The 24,251-nt window shown below is 41.3% G+C and overlaps 1 protein-coding gene and 1 long non-coding RNA gene across 51 annotated transcripts in view; both read right to left on the bottom strand.

Moving 5' to 3' along the window:
- Nucleotides 1-22,266, bottom strand: part of NEB (nebulin) — a 217,198-nt gene extending 194,932 nt beyond the window's left edge. For all 50 annotated transcript variants that reach the window (XM_089328355.1, XM_089328318.1, XM_089328323.1 and 47 more), the window contains exons 1-10: nucleotides 22,190-22,266; nucleotides 21,489-21,568; nucleotides 20,914-20,978; nucleotides 17,669-17,710; nucleotides 15,039-15,242; nucleotides 12,539-12,646; nucleotides 11,952-12,056; nucleotides 11,176-11,280; nucleotides 9,708-9,812; nucleotides 5,368-5,472 (exon numbers count right to left, since the gene is read on the bottom strand). In XM_089328355.1, coding sequence (XP_089184481.1) covers nucleotides 5,368-5,472; nucleotides 9,708-9,812; nucleotides 11,176-11,280; nucleotides 11,952-12,056; nucleotides 12,539-12,646; nucleotides 15,039-15,242; nucleotides 17,669-17,710; nucleotides 20,914-20,949 — 810 coding nt within the window. In that variant the 5' untranslated portion in view covers nucleotides 20,950-20,978; nucleotides 21,489-21,568; nucleotides 22,190-22,266. The remainder of the gene's footprint in view (nucleotides 1-5,367; nucleotides 5,473-9,707; nucleotides 9,813-11,175; nucleotides 11,281-11,951; nucleotides 12,057-12,538; nucleotides 12,647-15,038; nucleotides 15,243-17,668; nucleotides 17,711-20,913; nucleotides 20,979-21,488; nucleotides 21,569-22,189) is intronic.
- Nucleotides 2,413-4,035, bottom strand: LOC149127424 (uncharacterized). Its single transcript, XR_016230862.1, has 2 exons — nucleotides 3,954-4,035; nucleotides 2,413-2,669 (listed from the first exon to the last, which is right to left on the bottom strand). It is a non-coding gene; the product is annotated as an uncharacterized LOC149127424 (long non-coding RNA).
- Nucleotides 22,267-24,251: the final 1,985 nt, after the last annotated feature.

Here is a 24,251-nt window from a genome sequence, read left to right as displayed (position 1 = left end):
CATTCTTTTAATAGAAAAGTACTAAGGATGAATGATGTGCAGAACCAACGAACCCGAGTTAAAAGAAGCCCAGTCCTCTTGAAGACCTATTTATACTCTTCTTAGAGGGTAAATATAGCAATTAATAGCCAACTGGTTTCCATAGCTAAACATTTTAGAGCCTTGGGTTTGGAAGCTCTGGGCCTAAGACTTCACTCCTAAAGGTACGACTTGGCCTCTCCAAGTTTCAGTTTTCTCAATCACAAGTGCTGGCAATAATATTTATGGAAGACTGATGGGAAAACTAAATAAGATCATACACTAAAGAGTGTTTTATTACTTGCACAATGCTAGACAAATGCTAGACAACTATAATAAACATTATTATCATAATGAAAAGAACTCTGAAGAAAAGAAACGTGTGTGTGTACAAGAAAGAGACAATTCTTCAAAGGAAATATTTGCTAAGATTTGTATTAATTTACCTACCCTCCTCTTTTGAAGCTTTAAAGAACTGAAGTCAATAAAATTGATTTTGGATTTGCTGAGAGCATCTACAGACATATCTCTAACCTTGTTGTGATGCATGCAACTCTTCAATAATCTGAGAAAACTATGAAATGCCCATAAACACAACTTCAAAGGTTGTTGATGTACACATACTTTGAGTTAAGATCTAACCTACAATTTTTGGAGAGTTGCTATCCTTCCCCCTGCTTGTTGCCAAAAGAGGAGCAACTGGGCCCAGGCATTATCAAACCTGACATACAGAGAAGTTTGTCATGCATTTTAGATTTGAGAAGTAGCAGTTACAAGGGGGCCTCATGGAAATGTATTTTATGAAAGCACTATGTTTGAATCTCAAAATTTTTTCACAAAAATAAGTTCACCTTTTAATTTTACCTTTCTACGAACTTTTCAAAGTATCCTTGAATTTTTAAAGATTTATTTTATTTATTTGAAAGACAGAGTTACAGAAAGAGGTAGAGACAGAGAGAGAAGCCTTCCATCCACTGGTTCACTCCCCAATTGGCTGCAATGGCTAGAGCTGTGCTTATCCAAAGCCAGGAGCCAGGAGCTTCTTCAGGGTCTCCCACATGGGTGCAGGGTCCCAAGGACTTAGGCCATGTCCTACTGCTTTCCCAGGTCATAGCAGAAAGCTGGATCAGAAGAAGAGCAGCTGGGACTAGAACCAGCGCACATATGGAATGCTGGTGCTTCAGGCCAGGGTGCTAACCCGCTGGGCCACAGCACCGGCTCCTGAACTGTTATTTTAAAAATAGGTATTGTGTATAAAGATCTGTTAGGGGAAACTGAATAATAGATTCTCACAATGAGGAATAAATGTCTAATTTTTAAAAAGTTTTTACAACGAAACACAAGGGGTGGGCATTTGGCATAGCAGTTAAGATGCTTTGGAACACCTGCAACCCATATAAAAGTGCACAGGTTCAAGTCCTGACTCCATTTCTGATTCTGGTTCCTGCTAATGTGCACCATTGTAGGCAGCAGTGATGGCTCAAGTACTTGTGTTCCTGTCTCCCATGTGGATGAACCAGAGGGAGTTCTGGACTCCTGGTTTCAACCTGGCTGTTTGGGCAATGGAAGGGAGAGCTCTGTCTGTCTCTTCCTCTTAAAGAAAATAAATTAAAAACTTTAAAAACAAGAGGCAAAGCAAGAATTTAAGACCAGTCAGGCCCCTTATCCAAAGTCTTTCCTCTTTTTTTACCTGTCATGAACCCTAAGTTGTTATTTCCTCCTTCCAACCACCAGCTGCAGATCAGGTAGAGATGGATCTCTCGATCTCAGTGATCCCTCCTGGGGCTATGCCCAAATCTGGGAAGATCTGCACTACACAGGAGGGGGCTGCAGTGTGTTAACTGTTGAGGAAAAATTATGACCTTTCCCTTCATTTTCAGGTAGGAGAGAAGCTGAGTAAAGTCATGGTTGGAGTAGTCTGTGAGGGCCCCTCTCTGCCAGCCGAAGGGGCCTCACTCTGCAGGTTTGGCATGTTGTGTGACACAAGGAGATGAGACTCTCCTATCCAACACCCAACCTCCCCCAACCCCAACTCCAAGGATTATCGCTAACACTTCTCTCTCATCCTGTTGCATTGTGAGTTGGCAAAACAGTCCTGGAGAAAAGAATCAATTTTACTTTCTCCAGGTTTTTTTTTTTTTTTTTTATCTGTTAGTTTAATAGAAGAAAGCACATTGGGTCCATGACAAGTTCTGGGATACCCTCTGTGGTAAGAGGCTGACCACATGTTCATAGAAAAAGATTGCTCTCCCAAACCATAGCCCCTCCTCCCCAGAAGACAGATCCACAAATGAGGCACCCTTATATCCTGTCTTAACATATGGCTTCCTTTTCTACTTTCCATATTTGCAGCTGCAGTTTTTAAGAGGTCATCAAATGGAAAGGAATAAGAAGTTAGTTAAGCATACTTTTCTTTATTTTTGAGTGGCTCAACAATGGCTGTATTCATAGCAGAGCTATCCTTTCAAGGGTGGAAGGCATCCCAACTGGTATTTTTATTGCCCATAGTGGGCCCAGGGCTGCCTCTCTGAATTAATCAAATCTCTTCTGGTGAACTCAATGGGAGTCTTCCTAATTCTGTGTGGTAGAAGAGTTTCCATGGTTTCAGAGAACCACAGCCCAGCATCTTCATGCTGTAGAAAAATGTGTCACTGAAGGAATTTTTTAAAGAAAACAACTCTAGAATCCAGTTGTGTATCAACCAGAAATTCCAACATTAATCTTGTGTTTTTCTGATTATGAATCTAGGGGGAACTAAAGAGGCAGGCATAGAGAAATGAAAGGGACTTCCCAGTGCTGCACACAGAACTGATCAGAGCATGCATAATTTCCTCGCCTAGAATGCCTGCTTATAGGAACACCTCTGCTTGCATATCAATCTCTGATAGAGCTACGAAATGCAGCAGAGCCAGTAGAAGATGCGCCATATAGCTTATGACTTTGGCCAAAGACAAAGCTGAGAGACTCGATTTTGACATGTGGAATAAGGAAGGCTGGTGAACAGAACACAGCATTAATACAATCATGGCAAAGATGTGGTTATTATCATCTGAATTGGAAGGGAGACATAATTCAACAAAGAAATACTATGAGTATAAATGCATAAGGGTGAGTGGATAAAGCACATTTTTACCTATTTTTGGAAGGAAAGAGGATATGATGATGCTGAAATAAGGATCAAAGTATCTTGACAGTGGGAAAGACATCAGAAGAAGGAAAGAGGCCTACAGATAAGTCACTCTTGGCAGCCCATGCCTCACTTGTTGGATGGATGCTATTGATCACAAGCATTTCTCCTCAACTTGACTATTATTTTGGATGCACAATGATCATTAAGAACTTGAAAATCTGGATAAGACTAGGATGTAAAATGTCACCATGGCCAAATCTGGTAATCTTCATCTATAGCCATCTATCTCTTAGCCCATGATTATTCTACTAGGGCAAATCCAAGTCTGGCAATGCTTTCAAAGTACTGACATGGCCATTTTATCCAAGAAGCATGGGGCAGTCCAACAGACATAAAATGCAATTCAGTTTAGTAAGATATTTTTAAATGTAAAAAGTAATAGTGCGAAATTACCTTAAAAATATTTTCTACTTAACCCAGTGGATCCAAAATGTTATCATTCCAACATGTAATCAACATAAAAATAACTAATGAGCTCTTTCATATTCTTTTTTCATAGCAAAGGTTCAAGATCCAGTATATCTCTCATTTATAGGACTCTGTGTAATAGAATGAATATGTCTCCTCAGACTTCATGTGTTGAAGCCCTAACACCCAAAGTGATGGTGTTTGGAGGTGGTGCCTTTCGGAAGTAATTGGGTTTCAGTGAGGTCATGAGGGTGGCATGCTTGTGCTGTGGTCAGTGTTCTTATCAAAGAAGAAGAAGAGTTGAAACTTCCTCTCTGCCTCTACCATGCAAGGATACAAGAAGGCAGCTGTCTGCAAGCCTGGAAGGGGCCTTCAGAAGAACTGACTCCTTCTTCTTGGGCTTCCAGACTCCAGAACTTTGAAAAATAAATGCTATTACTTAAATCACCCCGTGTATTTTGTTGTAGGTGCCCAAACTGACTACTACTCACCTTGTCATAGTCACATAACACACACTCAATCGTCACACTTAGCTTGTGGCTACCATATTGAAATGTACAGCTCTAAACTAACTTGCAAACCTGAATTAGTGGAGGGAATGACTATAGAGGGGCTTGAAAGAGATTTTTAAAAATCAGTTTCAAGGACCCACACTGCATGCTCAGCTGAGATGAAAGACTGTTTCCCTAGTAAAGATATCTTTTATAATATGCTTCAAATGAAAACTAAAAATAGACTTGTTTTTTTAAGTGACTGCTTGAAAATATCTTTTTCTTTTTATTCCAAAAACACAAATTGTCTTTTTCCTGAATATTTTTTAAAATATACACACTTTAACTAGACTATCTTTTTCTGCACAGTTCTAAAGTTAATTTCTGCTTAACCCCAGGCAAAATTTCAGGTTGGTGGTATTCCTGCTAGTGAAGTTTTATCATATTTACCAGCTATTTTATCCAAAAAGCCCCTAGTTACACAGTTAGGCAATCTGCAATATCAGACAAATGCATCCCTGAATAGACTTCATGATTCATATTTTTTCTTCTCTGTCCTCTACTAGACAAATAATTTCCTTCAAAAATATTTAGACAAGACAGAAATATTGAAATTCCATCAAAATTGAAGCAGTTGAGACTGACCTCTAAGAGAGTGCAAAGAAAGGTTTAAAAGCAGCAATAACCCAAGAGAAAGTGGCCTGATTTGGAGCAATTTAAAACAGGAATTTTTCATAGGCCTATTCATCTGTTGCACATTTGTCTCTCTGCATTCCTTGTCAGGGCTGCATTCCTCGGAGTTAGTTTGCCAACCTAAATATAGGCAAACTAAGCTCTTGGCTGGGGCCTTAAAAGTTATGAGGTACACTGCCCACTGTTGTCAACTAGGCTGTGTTTAGGAGCCCACTCATGCATTCTTACTTTTGAGCACATGAAACTCTACGGGATCTTCACACTGAATTAAACCAGATCCTTGTGGGAGCATGTGGTTGCATGATTACTCTATTACTGCATATTATTCCCATAAGGAGAAATGTCAAGTGACATTATAAAATGGGTCTGTTTTCAAAACATGACTTTCACGTTTGTCAATTACTGATTCATCAAGTTAGCTAAACATTTGTTAGTTCATTATGATCATCCATATAGCTTTTTTGGGGGGGAGGTGGTCACATGTAAAAATTCTGAGTGTGCTTCATTTCTAGGTTTACCTTTATAAAACAGAGTTTTTAAAGGAGACGGTGTCCTGGCTCTACTTACCTTGCTCACTTGATTGGTTACTTTCTTGGCAAATTCTATATCTGGAGGATCGGCTAGAGATGTGAACTGAGTCTGCTGTTCAGCGTGACCCTTTTTGTAGACAATCTGACAAAACGAAAGACAAGGGTGTTTGTGAGTCATAGACAATTATTCTATTTCGCATGTTCCATTAGTTTGCATTTTAATAAATATATATATATTCATCTTCATTTGAAGTCTTAAATTTTAGTGTACTGTGTTGTCATGATTTGTCCTTAGAGATGTTACATGTCCTTGCTCTCAGTATTGCTGGTGATTTTTATTGCTTTGAATTTTCCCCTTTCTCTAGGACTCCATGGCCTGGTTCTGTTTCCTTCCATTTGTTTCCATCCTGTGACTTGTGATTCCTTTGGCCCCTATCACTTTAAAATAATCATGAATAATGAATCATGAATAATCATGCAATTATTCTGTCTTAACCAGTATGTTCAACTCAAAACTCTTGTCTGTTTATAACATTTCCTTAAAAAATCCCCATCTTTGGATGAACTCAACCACATACTTCCTCTGTTCTTATACCTGGGATGCTGAGTGCTACTAAAGAAAATCACACAACTCTTTGAACCGGGCAATGATAAGGTGACTAACAGGGTTAAGAGGAAGAGGGTACAAGGGAGTGAATCTCTGAACCAAGCATTTAGCTTGGAATCTACATGCCTGGGGCTAGCATTGTGCAGTGAGCTACACTGCTGCTTGAAATGCTGGCATCCTACATTACAGTGCCAGTTTGAGTCCTGGCTGTTCTACTTCTGATCCACTAACCAGCTCTCCACTAACACATTTGATAAGGCAATGGAAGATGGCCCAAGTACCTGTTGTCACCTAGGCGGAAGACCCAGATGGAGCTCTGGGCTCCTGACTTTGGGCTGCACCAGCCTGTCATTGTAGCTATTTGGAGAATGGACTAGGAAGAGGAAGACATTCTCTCTCTCCATTCTCTCTCTCTTTCTATCACTCTGCCTTTCAGGTCAATAAATAAATCTTTTTTAAAAAAGAAAAAAAATCTGTGTGCCTACTCAGTGGTATGTTCCGTGAGCAACTTGCTTGGGACTATGTACTCAACACTCTGACATTGTGGTATCCAATTGCCACTTGTTTTCAATGAAGCTTGAACATTCTATTATATGTTTCTGCTCAGTCTCTACTCTCAGGGCTACTCTAAGGCCCCAACACTGTACTTCAGTCTCCCAAACAACTCTCAGGTTCCATTTTTATAGAGTAAAGATAGACCAGATGCTTATCTTTCCCCATACTCATCCCTGCCTCTCCCACCCCTGTCCTAACCCAGAGGGAGACAGGGCATGACTCCTGTGCCCCGAATGCTACTCCCTCCAGGCTCCCTTTGTACCTGGCTCTATTAGTCACCCCTTTTTTCCCTCACATCTTCAATCTCCTTTATTTTTTTCCCTTCCTTTGGCCTCTATCACTTTAAAGTAATCATGAATCATACAATCCCTTCATTCTTGCTCTCCTTTTTTCTTCATTACTGACTCCTCATTTTCATCCAAAAATCTTGACCTCTACTTCAAGTAATGCAGAATTATTTAGAGATTCCCCAGGCACACAAAGCCCTCAGGTGCCTCAGGAACTCATCCATGCCCTTCCTTCTCCATGGAGTACTCCAACTCTATATTTTCCTCATCTCTCTGCAAACTTCTGCTCCTTCTTCATGTCTCGGGATGAGTGACACTAAGCCATCCCTGACTTTTGAGGCAGACAAAGTATTTTTCTCCTAAGATCAAACTCAACTTGATCATGATTTCTTTTTAAGAAGTTATCAGGGGCTAGTGCTGTGATGTAGGAGGCTAAGCCTCTACCTGCGGTGCCAGCATCCCATATTAGCACTGGCTTGTATTCTGGCTGCTTTTCTTCTGAGCTAGCTCTCTGTTTATGGCCTGGGAAAACAGTGCAAGATGGCCCAGATGTTTGGACCCCTGTACCCATGTGGGAGACAGAAGAAACGCCTGGCTTCAGATTGGCCCAGCTCCAGCCATTGTAGACATTTGAGAGGAGAGAACCAGAGGATGTCTCTGTCTTTTCCTCTGTCTGTATCTCTACCTCTCAAATAAGCAAATAAAATCTTTTTTTTAAAAAAAAGTTATCAGATGACATTGTAACTGGTTGCTTGCATGTCTGTACCTCCTTGGACTGTGGGCCCTGAGATGGCAGAGGACATGGACTCTCTTTGGGAACCTTTGTAATCTATATAGTTCCTTATTACAGTGAGGAGTCAATGACTGATTTCTGAATGTGAAAACTGAAGAGAATTATCCTCCCAACTCTTCCACTATGCAACTGGAAGAGTTCTATGACTGGATTTCCTTCCACATGGCAGCATTCTTATTTATAAAATAAAGGAATTGGATAGTTTCAGCATCCCAACCATCTTCAACCAAGTACAGCAATATCTTATCCAATGGCTACCTAAATCCTATAACAAAGGATTTCCTGAACATTAAATCAATCAGGATTAAAAAAAAAACTTTAAAATCTATTTATGGAAATTCCACTGCTTACTTTCTTTTAAATAAGTGAAGACTTTATTTTAGGTGTAAGGCATTGGGATTTTCCATGGTTGGGTAAGTCTGTAGAGAGAAAGCAACATTCAAGCAGGAAAAGTGCTTATTAAATATGACATCCTGTCAAGAAGTTTCAGAGAAATCAAATCTGGGAAATCCTCCTTTCTCAAGAACCTTGTTCAGAAGTCTGTCTAGCTAGAATTCTGGACTCTGGATCAGCTTACAGTATTTAGTCTCTACTTAGATAATGAGGAAGACATGATGGCCAGAGTTGAGAGGTTCCAGAACAATGGTACAGGAAAGAAGAGGGAACCTCTAAACTCTAGCTCTTCACTTGAAATCTCAGGGTCTACCCAGTAATGTGCTGTGGGGACAACAGCTTGCTTAGGCACTGGAGAAATTCAACAGTATTAATAGGCATACTGGTAATGTGACACTTTGTGCTGACTCAGTCTATATTAAAAATAAAAGCTGTATCTTAATTGCCAAATCTTTGAAAAGAAAGAAGGAGAAAATTTTACTTCCTTATGTTTATTCTCCTTCATTACATTTTCATTTGTGAGATCTCAAAAAAGATGTGGCCAACTTTAATCATTCAAAGTCCCTAGCACTAGAGTTGCATAGAGATGACCCTTCATCTCTCCATTTTATGGGCAAAGGAAGGTATCAAGAGATTAAGTGTCTTCTTGGAAGCTTCTCCCTGGACTCATATGACAGCATTTTCTGGTTCCCTTTCAACTTCTCTGTTGTTCCCTTATCCTTTTCCTGGATCCTCTCCAGATGTCCTCAGTGTGGTGCCCTCCAGCTCCCTGCCCTTGGTCATTCTTCCTCCCCTGCACACTCTCCTATCTTCAGCTATCACTTTTGTTCTGATCTCATAACTATGTAATGGTGCTAAATTTCCAAACTAGCCATAGAAAGCCTTGATCTGAATATTCCTTGCATTATCTCAAGTTTACTTCCCTCTCCACTAACACATCTCTACCCTTATTCACCCAAACCATCAGTCTGTGGACAGAAACTCATCCATGGATCCTTTCTCTCCTTCATCTCTCAAATCTGATGTCATTAACGCTTGTTGATACTTGTTACCTTCAGATTCTTTTCTGCCACTCCTTTGCCCATCATCTCTCAGATCCATGTATCACTAAAATACACTTCTACAAATTATCACAATTCCCAGTTTTTCCTAGTCCCAATCTATCATATTTCCCAAAATTTCTCCAGGGTCTATATTGTCATGTTGTTTTCTTCTCCAGAGTCTTATGACACCTTTTATTGCCTGCCATATCATGTCAAAGCTATTATGTCCAGTTCAAGGTCCTGCTGCTCCCAAACTAGACACTCACCTCAATCATTTTCTTTTCCCCCTACAAGTTCAGACTCATTTCACCTCTTTTCCTTTGCTTCCATGCTCCCTCAACTTAAAATGCCTTTCTCCTTTACCACCATCATCCAGAGCCAAGGGCAAAGAGAACACAGGCTCCATTGGGAACATTGGCCTTGGGACCATAATTCTGGACTCTGCCACTCACTCTCTGCATGACCTTAGACTCAGGGTCATCACCTAAGAAGAGGGAGTGGGACTAAGTTGTACCTAATATAAAGTATAAATTATATCTAACTTAAATAAGACATCATCATTATAATATTTCTAGGTACTGTCCTCTGCATTGTGAAATCTGGTCTCTTTAAAAGTAGTATTCTGACCACATGTTCATTGCACCTCTGAACTCTAGCTTTCCTGACTCCACCTTCCTAAAAGCTACTGATTGCACTTACATCACTGAGCGCTTTCTGGGCTTGGGCGACCCTCCTCAGTTCCGGGCTGTCGTTATATGGGTAAAACAAACTTTTGTCTGCTTCCCAATCTTCAGTGTAAAGTTTCTAAATTGGAAAAGAAGGAAAAGGTATGAGAAGGTGAGATCATTTTTACATGAAATACAGAGCCTTTATCTCATCCATTAACAGCAAAAAGAACCAAGGGCAAGGTTTCAGAAAAGGTAAATAAAATTCACAGATAACTTCCCCTGCTATCCATCCAAGTCATTTTTATTAATAACTTCTCTGGGCCGGCGCCGCGGCTCACTAGGCTAATCCTCCGCCTAGCGGCGCTGGCACACCGGGTTCTAGTCCCGGTTGGGGCACCGGATTCTGTCCCGGTTGCCCCTCTTCCAGGCCAGCCCTCTGCTGTGGCCCGGGAGTGCAGTGGAGGATGGCCCAGGTGCTTGGGCCCTGCACCCCATGGGAGACCAGGAAAAGCACCTGGCTCCTGGCTCCTGCCATCGGATCAGCGCGGTGCGCCGGCCGCAGCGCGCCGGCCGCGGCGGCCATTGGAGGGTGAACCAACGGCAAAGGAAGACCTTTCTCTCTGTCTCTCTCTCTCACTGTCCACTCTGCCTGTCAAAAAAAAAAAAAAAAAAAAAAAAAAAAAAAAAAAAAAAACTTCTCTGGCTTCTCCTAATAAATCTCATTCTGGGTGGGGAAGATGTGTTTTATGTCCTCTCTATTACTTTTCCTGCCTTCTGCAACAAGTGCTAACATGGCTATGAGGAGCCAGGAGGCAGCTCACATAGTTTCTGTCACAAAAATAAACCTGTCATAAGAGTGACAACACTGGGTCTACAGAGCTACTATGCAGCTCTCTTGGCTGTTTGCCAGGCGTATCTTCATCATCCCTATTCACTTCCCACTGGGTTGCTCAAGTTCCCGAAGGACTGTCTCCAGTCCACTGTCCCAGAGTTCTCTCAGCCCCTCCTTGCCAAGCCCCTTTCCTACACTCCCACATATCTAAAGGTTACGCACAAAAAAGATTGGGGGACTGTATTCTGGATTACCATGCATTTACTAGGTACTGCTGTAGTGTATTTGGTAGGATGACACAGGAAGACTCAAGTGGAGACGGAGGGGCTGGTAGGGCATGGCTGGTTAAGCTCCCTCTTATGACACCAACATCCCATGTAGTGACCTTCCAGGTTCTGGCTATTCCACTTCTGATCCAGCTTCCTGCTAATGCACCCGGGAAGGCAGCAGAAAATGGCCTGAGTACTTGGGCACCTGCCACCCATGAAGGAGATCTGGAGGGAATTCCTGGCTCCTGGTTTTGGTCTAGCCCAGAGTTGGCTGTTGTGGCCATTTGAGGAGTGAACCAGTAGATGAAAGATATTTCTCTTTCTGTCACTCTTCCTTTCAAATAAATCTAAAAAACAAAAACAAGACCAAGTACTGGTGATGGAGCAGGGGCCCTTACCTTACTGAACATGGCTGTGTTCTTAATGGCCTGGACAAGTTCAGGGGCATCAGGGGGAAGCAGGTACTTATCCTTGGTGTCTTCCCAGTTCTGCTTGTATAAAACCTAGATAGAAACAGCAGAGTGTCAATGGCTTGATGCTTCACCCAAGGGCATGAGGATTTAAAGAAAAAAGGTAGAGTCACAGAGGTGTCCTCACATGAAGGCTGCTGACATGTTACCGGAACACTGACCATGTCAACATCCTGTAATACTTTTCCTGCCTTATTGAGTGTTGACTTGAAAATTCTCATGTTTTGAACTAAATCATGATTCTGATTCGCTATAGATCCCTTCCAGAGATGGCAACCAGTCAGTCATTGGCTCAATTTGGCTGGTAGACATGTTTCTTTTGACTTGCATGGTATTTAAATTTATTTTATTTAGTTGCCTACACTTGAAATTCGAAAATTTCTCATAAAAATCTAGATCCTGACTGCTTTTAAAAAGAAATAAGAGACTCCAGTGACGTGAGACTGTTCTCTGCAGTGACTGCCTGGTGCTGAGTTCCAGCTGCATCTTTGGGCAGGGCATGGACTCTCTAATCCACCCATAGCTTCTGTGGGCACCACCTTGGTCATCTGTGTAGCCTTCCTGGTGCATGTGGGCATTGCATTCACACTGCCTATAGGACTTCTGAGCAGGATCAGGCCTGCCTGGTTTTTTTTCCCTCTTAGACAAGGCAGAAGCAATGCATATACTGTTTCATACCCCAGTCATCCCCACCTTGTCCTTACCTTACTGACTTGCTGCGACACTTTCTTTGCATGTTCAATATCTTTTGCTTTTTCATCTACGTGACAAATAGTTTTAGCAACATCGCCATCCATTCGATACTTAACCTACAAAAGAAATGCATAATCAGAGTTCACGACAGGCATGAATATGTAGTATTAAAGAGCATTAACCCCAATGACTAAAAATTTGTATCATAAAGCAAAATCTCTTCATTTTAGCTAGAAAATGGCAATCTTCAAAGATCCTTGGAGCACCCATATCTACAGCTTATTTGCTTTCCTGGCTAAACATCTAGCTGGTGGCTGCTTCTTGGCCTCACCGCCCTCCAGTATGGAGAACCACATTGACTGAGTTGGAGCATCCATCTCACAGTTTCCACTCAAACTAAATTGTTAAGCCACACCCTTAGAAGTCTCTCTGGGTTCACATTTACAGCAATATAACTGCGACCAGAGCTTGTGCTGCATTTCTGGAATAATTCAACAATAATTCCATTCCTTGCTCCCTACAAATACTTAGAGCTCTCCTCCCGCAGTGATCACATATTTTTGAAATGTCTTTCTCCTTTTTCTGTGATGCAGCCCACCTCACTGAGTTGATCTTGTACTTTCTTGATTCTGCGAAGTTCTGGGGTATCGGATGTGCTGGCATATGGCTGTCCTTTTGCTTTCTCATAATTCTCCTTGTATTTATTCTGAAAAGGATATCAGATATTAGCCTAAAACCTGACAAGTAGCAGCAGGAATTTCAGGCAACACACGCATCCCTACCTGATTAAAAATGAAGAAACTCCAAGTTACAATTATCAGTTATAACAGCTTTCTTTTTGTTCCCTTCCCTGACTCTTAAGAATACTGAAATAGATTTGTTAATTGCTCTTCCTAAACACAATTGGATCCTGGAGACAGCAGAAACTCATTACAGCTTATTTTATTGAAAGTGTCCTAAAATGATTCTCTTGAGGGTTTTTTTTTTTTTGTCTAAATTCATATATGTGTATGTGTGTGTATCACCTGAGTTTCAATTGTTTTATAAAACATAGAACTTGAGTCTGTAAAGATCTGATTGCTAATATAATACAAAAATACTCATTCAGAAGTTGCAGCTAACCCTCAGTGGTTTGAGTAGCTGGGACACTAGCTGAATTAATGGAAACTCTGAATTAGGGACTATTGTGTAACAGAATTCAATATTATTATTTCTGGTAAATATACAAGAAATTCTTGCTTTAACAATAATGTGCATAACTTATCATCATTAAAACTTCAAAGGCAGTGGAGTGGTTAACAATTTAAATTACACTACTTGTTACCAACCACTTTGAAACTATCAGAGACCTTTGCCAGCATTCTGTTCAGAATATCCAAAATTCTAGGATCATAGGGTCTGAATTAATGAGATTTTTGGCAACAAATTGGCAAAAAATTTCTTTGTGGAATATTGCAGTGGTAAAGGAGGAATTAAAATCTTGTTTTAGGAACCTAAGTCTTAGATCATTCAAGAATCTACAAAAGAAATTGACCTAAGAATGTGAAGCAGTTAACACTTAACCAAAAGTGAGTATTCATTAGCCAATCACAACAGGATGCCTTTGATATAAACTTCAGTCCTAGATAATCCAGCATTCTTCTATATTTCATTTCTTAAGCCTCCAGAGGAAGTGCAGTCAAGCCACCAAGTCAGACCTCAGCCCACCATGGACAGTTAACAAATTAGATCCATGGGAATGGATCTAAATCAGTTTCCAATCAGTTCAACTTGCAGCACTGGATATGGAAATCCAAGGACTATGAACCATCAAGAGAAGCGATTCTCAACCTGCACATTAGAATCATCCAGGCAGCTTTTCCAACTCCTTCTGCACAGGCTGCAGCCCCAGAACAATTTAACCAGAATGACCTGAGCAGGCTGTTTCAAAGGTCCCAAAGGAGTCATTGTGTGGTCCCAGTTAAAAACTCTTGTGCTAGGGCACACACATTCTGGTCCTTAATTCCAAAGAGTTTAGTCTGCCCTTAGTTTTCTAAGCTACATGTTCCTCACTATTCTAACCTCTTAAGGTTCTTCTTACACACATTTAGCTTGTCTGTTTAAGAGGCTCTGAGTAGACATTGTGGCACAGTGGGTTAAGCCACCACTTGGGATGCCCACATCTCATATCAGAGTGCTGATTCAAGTCCTGGCTTCTCTGCTTCCAACCTAGCTTCCTGCCCATGAGCCTGGGAAGGCAGCAGAAGGTGGTCCAAGTACTGGGGTTCCTAACACCCACATGGGGCTTCAGGCTACTGGTTTCAGCCTGGTTTTAGCCCTGGCTGCTGCAGGCATTTGGGAAATGAGCCAGCAAGTGGAAAAGCATGCGTTTGTTCCCCCCCCCACACCTCTCCCTGCCCTCCCTCCTTCAAATAAGTAATAAGAGCCAGCATTGTGTCGTAACAGGTAAAGCCACCATCTGTGACACTAGTATCCCATATAGGCACCGACTCGTGTCCTGGCTGCTTCACTTGCAATCCAGCTCCTTGCTAATGGCCTGGAAAAAGCAGCGGAAGATGGCCCAAGTACTGTACCCCTGTTACCTACATGGGAGACCTGGAAGAAGCTCCTGGCTCAGCCCTGGTGTTTGAGGCAATCTGGGGAGTGAAACAACGAATGGAAGATCTCTTTCTGCCTTTCCCTTCCTCTCTCTGTAACTCCGACTTTCTAATAAATAAATCTTTAAAAAGGTAAAAAGAGGCTCTTCTGCTCAGAAATAGTGTACAAAGTTATTTAGTTTCAATGAACTAACATCAAATCTATATTTCTGATTTCATCATTCTAGATTGGCTAACTCAGAGTGATTAAATACTAATAAATGTTTTATAACTGACCATTTTGCCGGAATAATTTCAATAAGGAAGCTTTCCCTGATGCTGCAATGGTACAAATGAATTACATGAAAGGAAAATCCAAGAGTCATAATAAAGAGCTTATATTACTGCAAAGTACACTCTGTTTTCATACAAAGCTAAAAAACAGAATCTAGCCATCATCCCAAACAGACCAGTGATTTCTCAGTAATAAACCCAGGTTGTCAGAAGTTGTTTTGAACTTACTGAGCTGAAAAGATCCTGCATTTTCTGACTGTGTGCAATGTAGGGGGTCATGAACTTTGAAGAATCCACTTTCTTCCGGATGACCTTCTTCCTCTCCACCGGCTTTGCCGGTGCTGGCTCCGCCAGCGCTGGTTTGGAAGTTTCCGATTGCCCATAGTCAGATGTGGTCCTTGTTGTCGTAGTTTCATAGATTTCTGTTATCGTCTGAAATTTTCACACACAGTTAATATTGTTATGGAAGAAAAAAAAAAAAAAACCTGTGGGACCATGATCTTAATATACATTATTCTAGTTCTGAGTCAGATTTACATTCCTGGTGTTACTTCTCCATATCCCACATAGGTCAAAGCAAGAAACCACACACCATTTCCTCATGAAGGTTATCAGGTTACATAAATCTGAACACTGATCCTCAGAGACAGTACAGAGTGAAATGGTTACTTCTGTTAATCTGCAACACAGCCTAAACATTACATTTACAAAAAGCCACTCAAACACTTCAAGGTAGCACAAAAATCAGAAATAATATATTCTCCAACATTTGAAAATCTTCTTAAGTTGTCTGGCTGAAGTAAAAGCAAATTTGGAATTTGGGGATGAAAGATTAAGAGAAAGGAATAAAGCTCAAATTAGTGACTTTAATATTAACTTTTAAATAATCAAGAAAAAATGAGTTGCTTGTTCTGTAGGCATTCTCCACTGTAGTATGAGACAAAGAATAACAGACTGAAAAAACAAAAATGGCTAAAATATTATAAGTGACTACCATTCTCTAGACTTAGTTAAAAACTAATGTAAAATTAGTGCCCTTAACACTAATAAATGGTTGGGTGGACAAGACTAATGACGACAACGTAATGGGGAATTATTCTCACAATAGTCTTGCGTATGTAGTAGGTGGAAAATCACCATTTCTGACAATAGGCTATTCCAGAAGAAAAGAAGACTTAATATTTGAGTCTAGACCAAGGTTAAAAATACTGCATGCTGGGGTGGGCATCCGGTGCAGCAATGCAGACACCACTGGGATACCCACATTCTGTATTAGAGCACTTGGCTTTGAGTTCTGATTCTGCTCAAGACTCCAGCTTCCTACTACCACACATCCTGGGAGGCAGCACGTGATGGCTCAAGTAGCTGGGTCTCTGCCAGCCACATGGGAGACTGAATTTCCAGCTCCTGGCTTTGGCCTGGCAGAGCCCTAGCTGTTGCGGGTGTCTAGGGAGTGAACCAGCAGATGGGAGCTTGTTCTGTCTCTGCCTTTCAAATACATAACTTGTAAATTAAAATAAAAAGCACTGCATGTAAGAAGATAATGGGGGCCAGCATTGTGGTGTGAGTAAAGCCACCACCATGCTGGCATTCCATTGAGTACTGGTTCGTGTCCCAGCTGCTCCATTTCCAATGCAGCTCCCTGCTAGTAGCCTGGGAAAGGCAGTGGAAGGTAGTCCAGGTCTCTGAGAGAACCGTATCCCTTATCAAAGTGTATGTTCAAGTCCTGGTTACTCTGCTTCCAATTCAGCTTCCTGCTAATGCACCTAGGAAGCACCAAATGATAGCTTATGTGCCTAGGCTGCTGGTGCCCATGTAGAAGGTTGAATGGATTTCTGGGCTCCTGGCCTCAGCCTGGTCCAGCCCTGGTTGGTCTGGGCATTTGGGGAGTGAAGCAGTGGATGGAAACCTGTGTGTGCGTGTGTGTGTGTGTGTTGCTCTGCCTCTCAAGTAAATGAAAATAGTATTTTTCATTTTGAAAATGAAAGATAGGCAGCCAAGTCTTCAATTCCTCTCACAATATCATTTCATTCACAACTAATATCATCTGTACCAAAAGGAGAGTTTTAATGTCAATAATGAAAAAAAAATTTAACAAGGAAATTGTACATCCATGAAAACTCCCCTTAGTGTTGTCCAATCACTGCTAACAGGTTGCTGCCTGCCCATTACGGCTAATGCATGGATTACTGTGAGAAACTAACCAATTGAGAGCAAATACGGATGTTAGCTTCATGCAGTTGCAGGCTGTGGGTGCAGGCTTCAGAATTAGCTGTCTACATCCCAATTCGTCACACTCCAAGAGAAGCCACTCCATGCAGAAAATGAAGCGCTGGAGATGGATTTCACCTAGCGAGACAGGGCTGGTGGGAGTTCCAACTTGGAATATTTATGGCCATGGCTTTCTCAGAATTCTCAAGTGTTAAAATCTGAGTAGCAATTCATTGTGTCATCAGGGCCAAAGCCTGAGAGCCACCATGCTAGGGGCAAAGATGGGACTCCACAATGAAACAGCTGGTCCCTAAGCCAATCAGAAGGCCTAGGCCATCCCTCCTGCTGCAGTGGGAGAATAAGAACAGCCGCTGATGTTAATCTTATTAGCATTGTCTACACAGAAAATGACACGTGATCAACAGGAGGGACCACGCCCTGCCATCTTGGATACATCAACAGTGAGACCACCAGTCGACAGGTAATATTTGTTCTTTCATCACCAGTGTCTGGGCATAGATAGGTGAGTGACTCTCACTCAGAAAATGCTTTTTGGCCATCTCCGTGGCCCCGGGAAGTCTAAGAGAGGAGAAGTTCCCTTGTGCTTCAATGAGAACGCAGTCCATGCAGGCGTGGCTGGGCCTTACCTCTCCGGGCACCTCTTCATAAACTGTCTCCTCCGTGTAGTACTGTGAATAGAGCAGAGGCAGTGGCCTGAGAACCAGAGAAAACCAGCTCCCTCTGTCTCTGCTGCACACTGAGGTCCCTTCACTAGCTCTGCTGGCTTGGAATAGCTACAGGAAAGGCGGAAGTGAGGGGGCCTGCACTTTCACCACGTGAAGCCCCATGAAAGCTAAAATGAGCATTATTAAACTGGGCAAAGAGATGCAGAGAGACGAGCAAGGTGTCGTGGGCTGCTATCCAATCAGGGGAAGCCATTTTACGGCGTCAAGAACAGTGTTCTGAGTGTGTGGTTGGACAAGGAGGAGCGTCAATAAGACTCACTGCTTGCTAACAGCGAAACAGAAACCCCAGTGTAAACAAAACGTTTCAAGGGATTTTATCATGGAAATAATAAGATCCAAAAGCATACACACATCTCAGTTATTTCTCTACCCCTCTGCATATTAAAGAACAAGAACTTCTTCCGTAGTCCTGGGTGAGTCCTTTTCAACAGTGTGATGGCCCCAAACAGGTGCTAAGATGAAGCTCTGTAGACACCAAGGGAAGAAGGAAGCCAGTGAGAAGACTCCACCATGTAACATGGGGAAGCAAGGCTGCTACTTACTGCTGAAGGCTCCGAGATGCCTGCAGCCAGGATCTGAGACAGAGTCTACTTTTGTTCTACGTCTGACATCATCAGCAATAAATAGATGCACATAGAAACTGGCTGACATTTTGTTTCAGATGCGTAAGGGGAGTGGAATTCTGCCCCATCCATGTCTCGCTCTGCAGGGCACAGAGAAGGAAAGGCCCCTGCAGGCCAAGGCACACAACAAAAGGGATAAAAACGAAACGCTCAGCTCATTTTCTCAGTCCACAAAACGCATCTCATTGTATGTTTTGTTTTTTCTTATCTGTGCCAACAGAACATTTTCTAAAAGGAAGGAAAATGCTGAGAGTCAAGATGTCCCTCAGTGGCCTTCCTTCTGCCCTCGGTGCAGCAGACCATGGCCCAGTTGTGTCACTGCTGACAAGAGGCCACCTGTTCTACTCCCCTGTAAAAGTTGCCTAGTGTCCCTCATTCATGTGCCTTCATGTTCTTGTGCTACTTTAAAGTCTCATATTTTTCCTGCATGTCCTTACCCATAACAACAGAAATCATGAGTTCTTCAGGATAGAGAATTATTCTTTTATATTTGTCATTTCAACACTGAAGATATTAGGAAATACTGTTTGATGCCAACACTACTTGCAGTCATTCCTCTGGTCACACAAAACATCAGCGACCAAAATGAATGATTCGTAACTATTTTGGATTTTCTTAGCACCCAAGGAAAAGCTGTATTTCAGGAGCCATTCAATTTCACCATTGCTGGGCTCTCACAACTGGTAAATACATCTTAGAAATAAGCTTGCAAAACCAGCAACATTATCCAAACGGTTGGCATTCACTTGTATGCCAAATCTCACTTCTTTTTTTTTTTTCAGAGCTGTGCCACTAATTAGATCCTTGCTTCTTTCTCTTTCTTTCCAAGTTTAAGTTTGAGTAAAGAGTGACAGAATACATTTCAGATGGCCAAGCTCCCTATGAAATATATTTTTAAAGCTAGATTCTTTCTGTTTTCTAAACTCTTCCCCAACCATTTTCTCATCTGCCTCATGTCACTGTCATGATCTTTTTTAAGGTCAAAAAGACCTCGGTTCAGCACTGTCTGGTGGGTAGCCTATTAGTTTAGCACCTGCTGGCCAGAACTAGAAACAATAATGAGAGTAAAATGGCAAGGATAGGATGCCCAAAAAAGCACCTTCCGTTTTTATGACACCTAGTTAAATCCATCAAGTCTAGCACTAAGGATAATATCCAGGGAAAACGAACACAACTATTTTAAGGAAGACAAAGAACATTTAAGTTGGAAGCTTAGATTGTTCCTGGTATTATCGTCATTGGGAAGACAATTTAATTTACAATTGTGTGTTAGATACCTATTAGTCTGACCTTTTGGAACATAAGTAAAATGCTCACTAGTGGTAATATTGAAGATGGAGAATGTCACCATCTACATTTAAACCAGAGAGACTGACTGTTATATTGTATGAGACTAATTCTATATGACGAGTGCATTTTATCCATACCCTTCACTAACAACAGCAATTTTATTTGTAGAATAAAACAGAATTTTATTCATCTAGATATAGATTGCTCAGTAATATAATTTTCCGGAGACTAATCTTGATACTTTCATCTGGAATTTATTCCGAGCAGCTCTAGTCATTAATTTCCGTCTTTTGAAAAAACAGATTTTCAAAACCACCTCCAAGAGTCCCAGGTTTTCATGTTTATATATTCATAATTAATTGGTCCTTTTTAAGTACTCTTAGATTCATGGCAATGTATCTATGCAGATTGTAGTCCCAAGTGATTAGATTTTATTTCTACAATGTGAAGTGAAAGGAAAATTTGCAATATGATAAAAACAAAATGATATAAACTAAATATAAAATAAGTAACAAGCTTGTAAAGTGTGTCAGATGTCTACTAATAATCTGGAGGAAATATTTCAAGCTAACGTGGTCTTTGTTCTTATTTAAAATCCAAAAGCAAACACTAGTCTTGTTCTCTCGGGTGAATACAATGGCGTAGCTGGGAGAGTGTGGTCCCAACTGTCATGTATGACCTTCATGAGTTTATTTATTCATGAGTGTTTGTGTCTGTGTACATGCATGCACGTATACATGTATAATACCTCATATATGTAGATAACCTCCTATGTGTGATCATTCTGAATAATTAACCCACATTGCCCTATAGATAATCAACAAGCTGAAGCCGAGAGTAAGCAGTAGCTTTTTCCTGTCACTATGCTGAGAAACAGCCCGGTGTTCAGACTGTTCCCTTCATCACCTCTGTCCCTTTGATCAGTGAGATTGCAAAGTGGGGAGTAAAGCAGTTTTAGATCACAAACTAAAACCCACCTATACTTTGTGGGGTTTTCTCTTTTGGGAGTTTAAAGAAAAGCAAAAGTAGGAAACAATGATATTTCCTTTCAGTTCTATTTCTCACATAATTATAGTGAAACTGAACGTAAAATATTCCTTTCTTAGGCTTTACTGATGAGTCTTTGTGGAATTATAATAGATGATGTATTTTGCGAATGATTACTTCACCTACACGACTTTGATTGTCACTACATAAACCACTTAGCTGTCAACTGTTTTATTTAAATCTTACCTCCACCACCTCCTCATATTCTTCGTCATCTGCCATTTTCCCAGAGTAGTAGTGGCACCTACAAACTTTTCATATGCCATACAAATGAAAACACATTAGAATCTATCCCCAATACAGAAATTGTTTTATAGCATCATAAAAACAGAAATAAAATCTAGTCTATTCTAGATATTTATATATTTTTGCAGACTTAGGGAGATTTTTAAAATGTAGGTCCATACAATGAAGCCTCATATTTCTTTCTCCTTATTGCATCAGTAATGGGTTAAGTAAAGCTATTTCTACGTGAACAATTTAGATAAAGCTGTAAAAGCAAATTGAACTAAGGAAATGAAGGATTTGGGACTCAAGGAAGAGAGAATTTAAACTTGCAAACACTTGAGAAAAAAAGAAACATTTTTCAGGCAAAAATTTTACTGAAAAGGAGGTCAGTCTGGTTTTTAGAAGCTAGAACTTATCACACCAAATTTGGTTTTCTATACTGCTGTAATTCACTGTACGTAACATATCTTATGATTCACACCACAGCACATGAAAAGAAATCTGCTGATAAATTTTCAATGAAAAAGAGCAACCTCAAGGCAACAGGCTTATTTTCTTCCCGAACACCATTGGCTTGTATGAATTTTTCTCTCTCCGTAGCGCTTGTCCAAACCTGAAAAGTAACAAGGCTTTAGAGCATTGCTTGAAGAACATGTAAGACTGTAGGTCTTGGCCCGCGCTTCTAATTCGGGAAGTAACGACAGGCCCGCTCAAGGCCTTCGCCGTTGACACCAGGCAATGGGACGCTGGCTACCAGCGGATGACGACTCGGAGCAGCTGTCCCTTCACCCAGAGATGTTTGCCATGTAAACCAATCCCCCGCGGTGGCTGGTTTTGTTAAGCTAGCGAAACTGCCACTCCTTCAGAGGCACATGAAGCCCAGTGGAACAGGATAAATATAGGAGCATAGAAAATATAGATCTCTTTCCTACTAATACATTTAGGGGCAAAAAAACTGAAGGCAAGAAATTAAAAAAAAAAAAAGAGAGAGAGAGACAAGACAGCCAACTTGGCTGAGCCATAAGTCAGTTAGTGTAGGACTTGACCCTCATCACACACTCTGCAAGTCAGAATTAGTAGGCTTTGGGGGAGCAGGGGGCTACAGACTTTGCTAGCCACCATTTCCATCACCACGTTCCCCAGTTATGACCCAAAACTCTGAACAATACTTCAGGGAACATGGTGGGCGGCCTCCTGAAAGCACATGACAGAAACAGGCAGAAGCTGGCCTTACCTTCAATCTACCAAACAGATTTCCTCAGCAGCAAAGCCTCTCCCACCTCTCCCCTCCTGAGCACCCCAGGCAAGAGCTGAGAGCCAGCGTGGTGCCTGGTCTCTGAATGATCATGTGACCGGAGCAGCCAATCACAGCTTGCCTTGCTCAAATTTCAGAAGCTAAATATACTGAGTGATCTTCTGAAAACCACCTGTTCATCAATTCCACTAAAGGATAAAGGGTAACAAATTGCTTGCTTAGAACTATTGAAATGCAGCAGAATTTTACCTAACTCCCAGGCTCTGAGGTTCAAATTCAGGGTTAATTTCTCATTTACTGTGGCTCTGTTCAATCCCATACACATGCAAAAGAATTTAGGAGAAAATGACCATGACTTTGAGAGGCTTTGGCCCTCCCATAACTGTTCTCTTTGCGTCCTTTGCCCAGTCTTCATGGAGGCAACCGTTCTCACCCTCTCAAGGTGACCAGGTAAATGTTCTCACCTACACAAAGCTGAGCTACAGGTAAATGACCTGTGTTGATACTGAGAGAAGCTGAGGAATTAAGATCTAGAAAACACTAGATTGGCAATATCAATTTTTAAAAATGTGATGACTGAAGTTTTAGGTGAAAATATTTGATGAGACACTAGGTAAGGTATCCACAGGGCGTAGAGAGATTAGGCTCCTGATTTTCCTATTCCCGAACCAGGGAGTCATTCAAAAATCACTGCCCTCATTAAAATCCTTACACTCATTGCCTTCAACATCTCAAGGTAAGGCCAGCTGCTAGACATTCGCATCCATCTTCAGTGGGCCTGGGTTACTGATATTCCATTAAATCTGCTGACTCTTGGATCCTAGAAGCAAAGTGTGAATGCAGCACAAAAAGACTCAATTTCTGAGCAGCAAGAGCAGATAAAACGGAAACCAGTAAATTACCAGGAGGAAATACTGCCCTGTTGGGCAAGTCAGAATTTAAAATTTATTTTGTAAAAATTATCACAATTTCCATATTACAGAGGTACTACAAAATGTACACGGGAAATGTGTATCCTCAAAAAACTGCATGGATTTCAAACATGTTTTAAACTACAGTAAACTTTTAACTCAGTTTTGTCAGGAACTTCTTGAAGTACCTTCATAACTCTCACTCTTGTGCTTTCTTTGCCCCTGAACTATTTTTAAAATTTAAAATCTAATTCTGTCTATAGGTCTCTGTGTCCTGACACAGGGCATCAGAAATCACAAGAACTGTTCTTTCTCTGGGTTGTTCCTGAATCCAGACAAAACCCTCTGGGCCACTCACATCTTGATGGGGATTTGAAACTAAACATAGCATAAAAGTTCTCGTTAAATCTTGGGAACTAATCTTATGTCTCAAACATATGTACCTCTCCCCTTTCCATGATTCCAATAGGGGTGAATGAAATTCAACATCATTTTGTTACCTTCACTGCTCATGTGTGTTCTCAGAGGTCTATGACTAAGGGATATTTGTGTAATATGAGATCATTCACTAGGTAGCTGCAACCTAAAAGAATTGGGATTTACGTTTCATTACATGATTTAAAAGGTGTTGTTAAAGGGAAAATTAGACAGGGCAGGGCTCTTTTGAAAGAAGCATGGTAGGCCGGCGCCACGGCTCACTAGGCTAATCCTCCGCCTTGCGGCGCCGGCACACCGGGTTCTAGTCCCGGTCGGGGCGCCAGATTCTGTCCCGGTTGCCCCTCTTCCAGGCCAGCTCTCTGCTGTGGCCAGGGAGTGCAGTGGAGGATGGCCCAAGTCCTTGGGCCCTGCACCCCATGGGAGACCAGGAGAAGCACCTGGCTCCTGCCATTGGATCAGCGCGGTGCGCTGGCCGCGGTGGCCATTGGAGGGTGAACCAATGGCGAAGGAAGACCTTTCTCTCTGTCTCTCTCTCTCACTGTCCACTCTGCCTGTCAAAAAAAAAATTTTTAAAAATAAAAAAAGAAGCATGGTATAAAATTATATAAGGTAAAAAATAAGCATAAACCTTAAAGGTAGTCAATGTTAAGTCTCAGTTTCTTTTTCAAAAAGTTTTCTTTCTTTGTTTCTGT

The sequence above is a fragment of the Oryctolagus cuniculus genome, chromosome 3 (genome assembly GCF_051225735.1).
Source record: "Oryctolagus cuniculus isolate XC-2025 breed Fujian yellow rabbit chromosome 3, ASM5122573v1, whole genome shotgun sequence".
NCBI classification, from domain to species: Eukaryota; Metazoa; Chordata; class Mammalia; order Lagomorpha; family Leporidae; genus Oryctolagus; species Oryctolagus cuniculus.
This window is presented reverse-complemented; position numbering and strand designations above follow the sequence as displayed.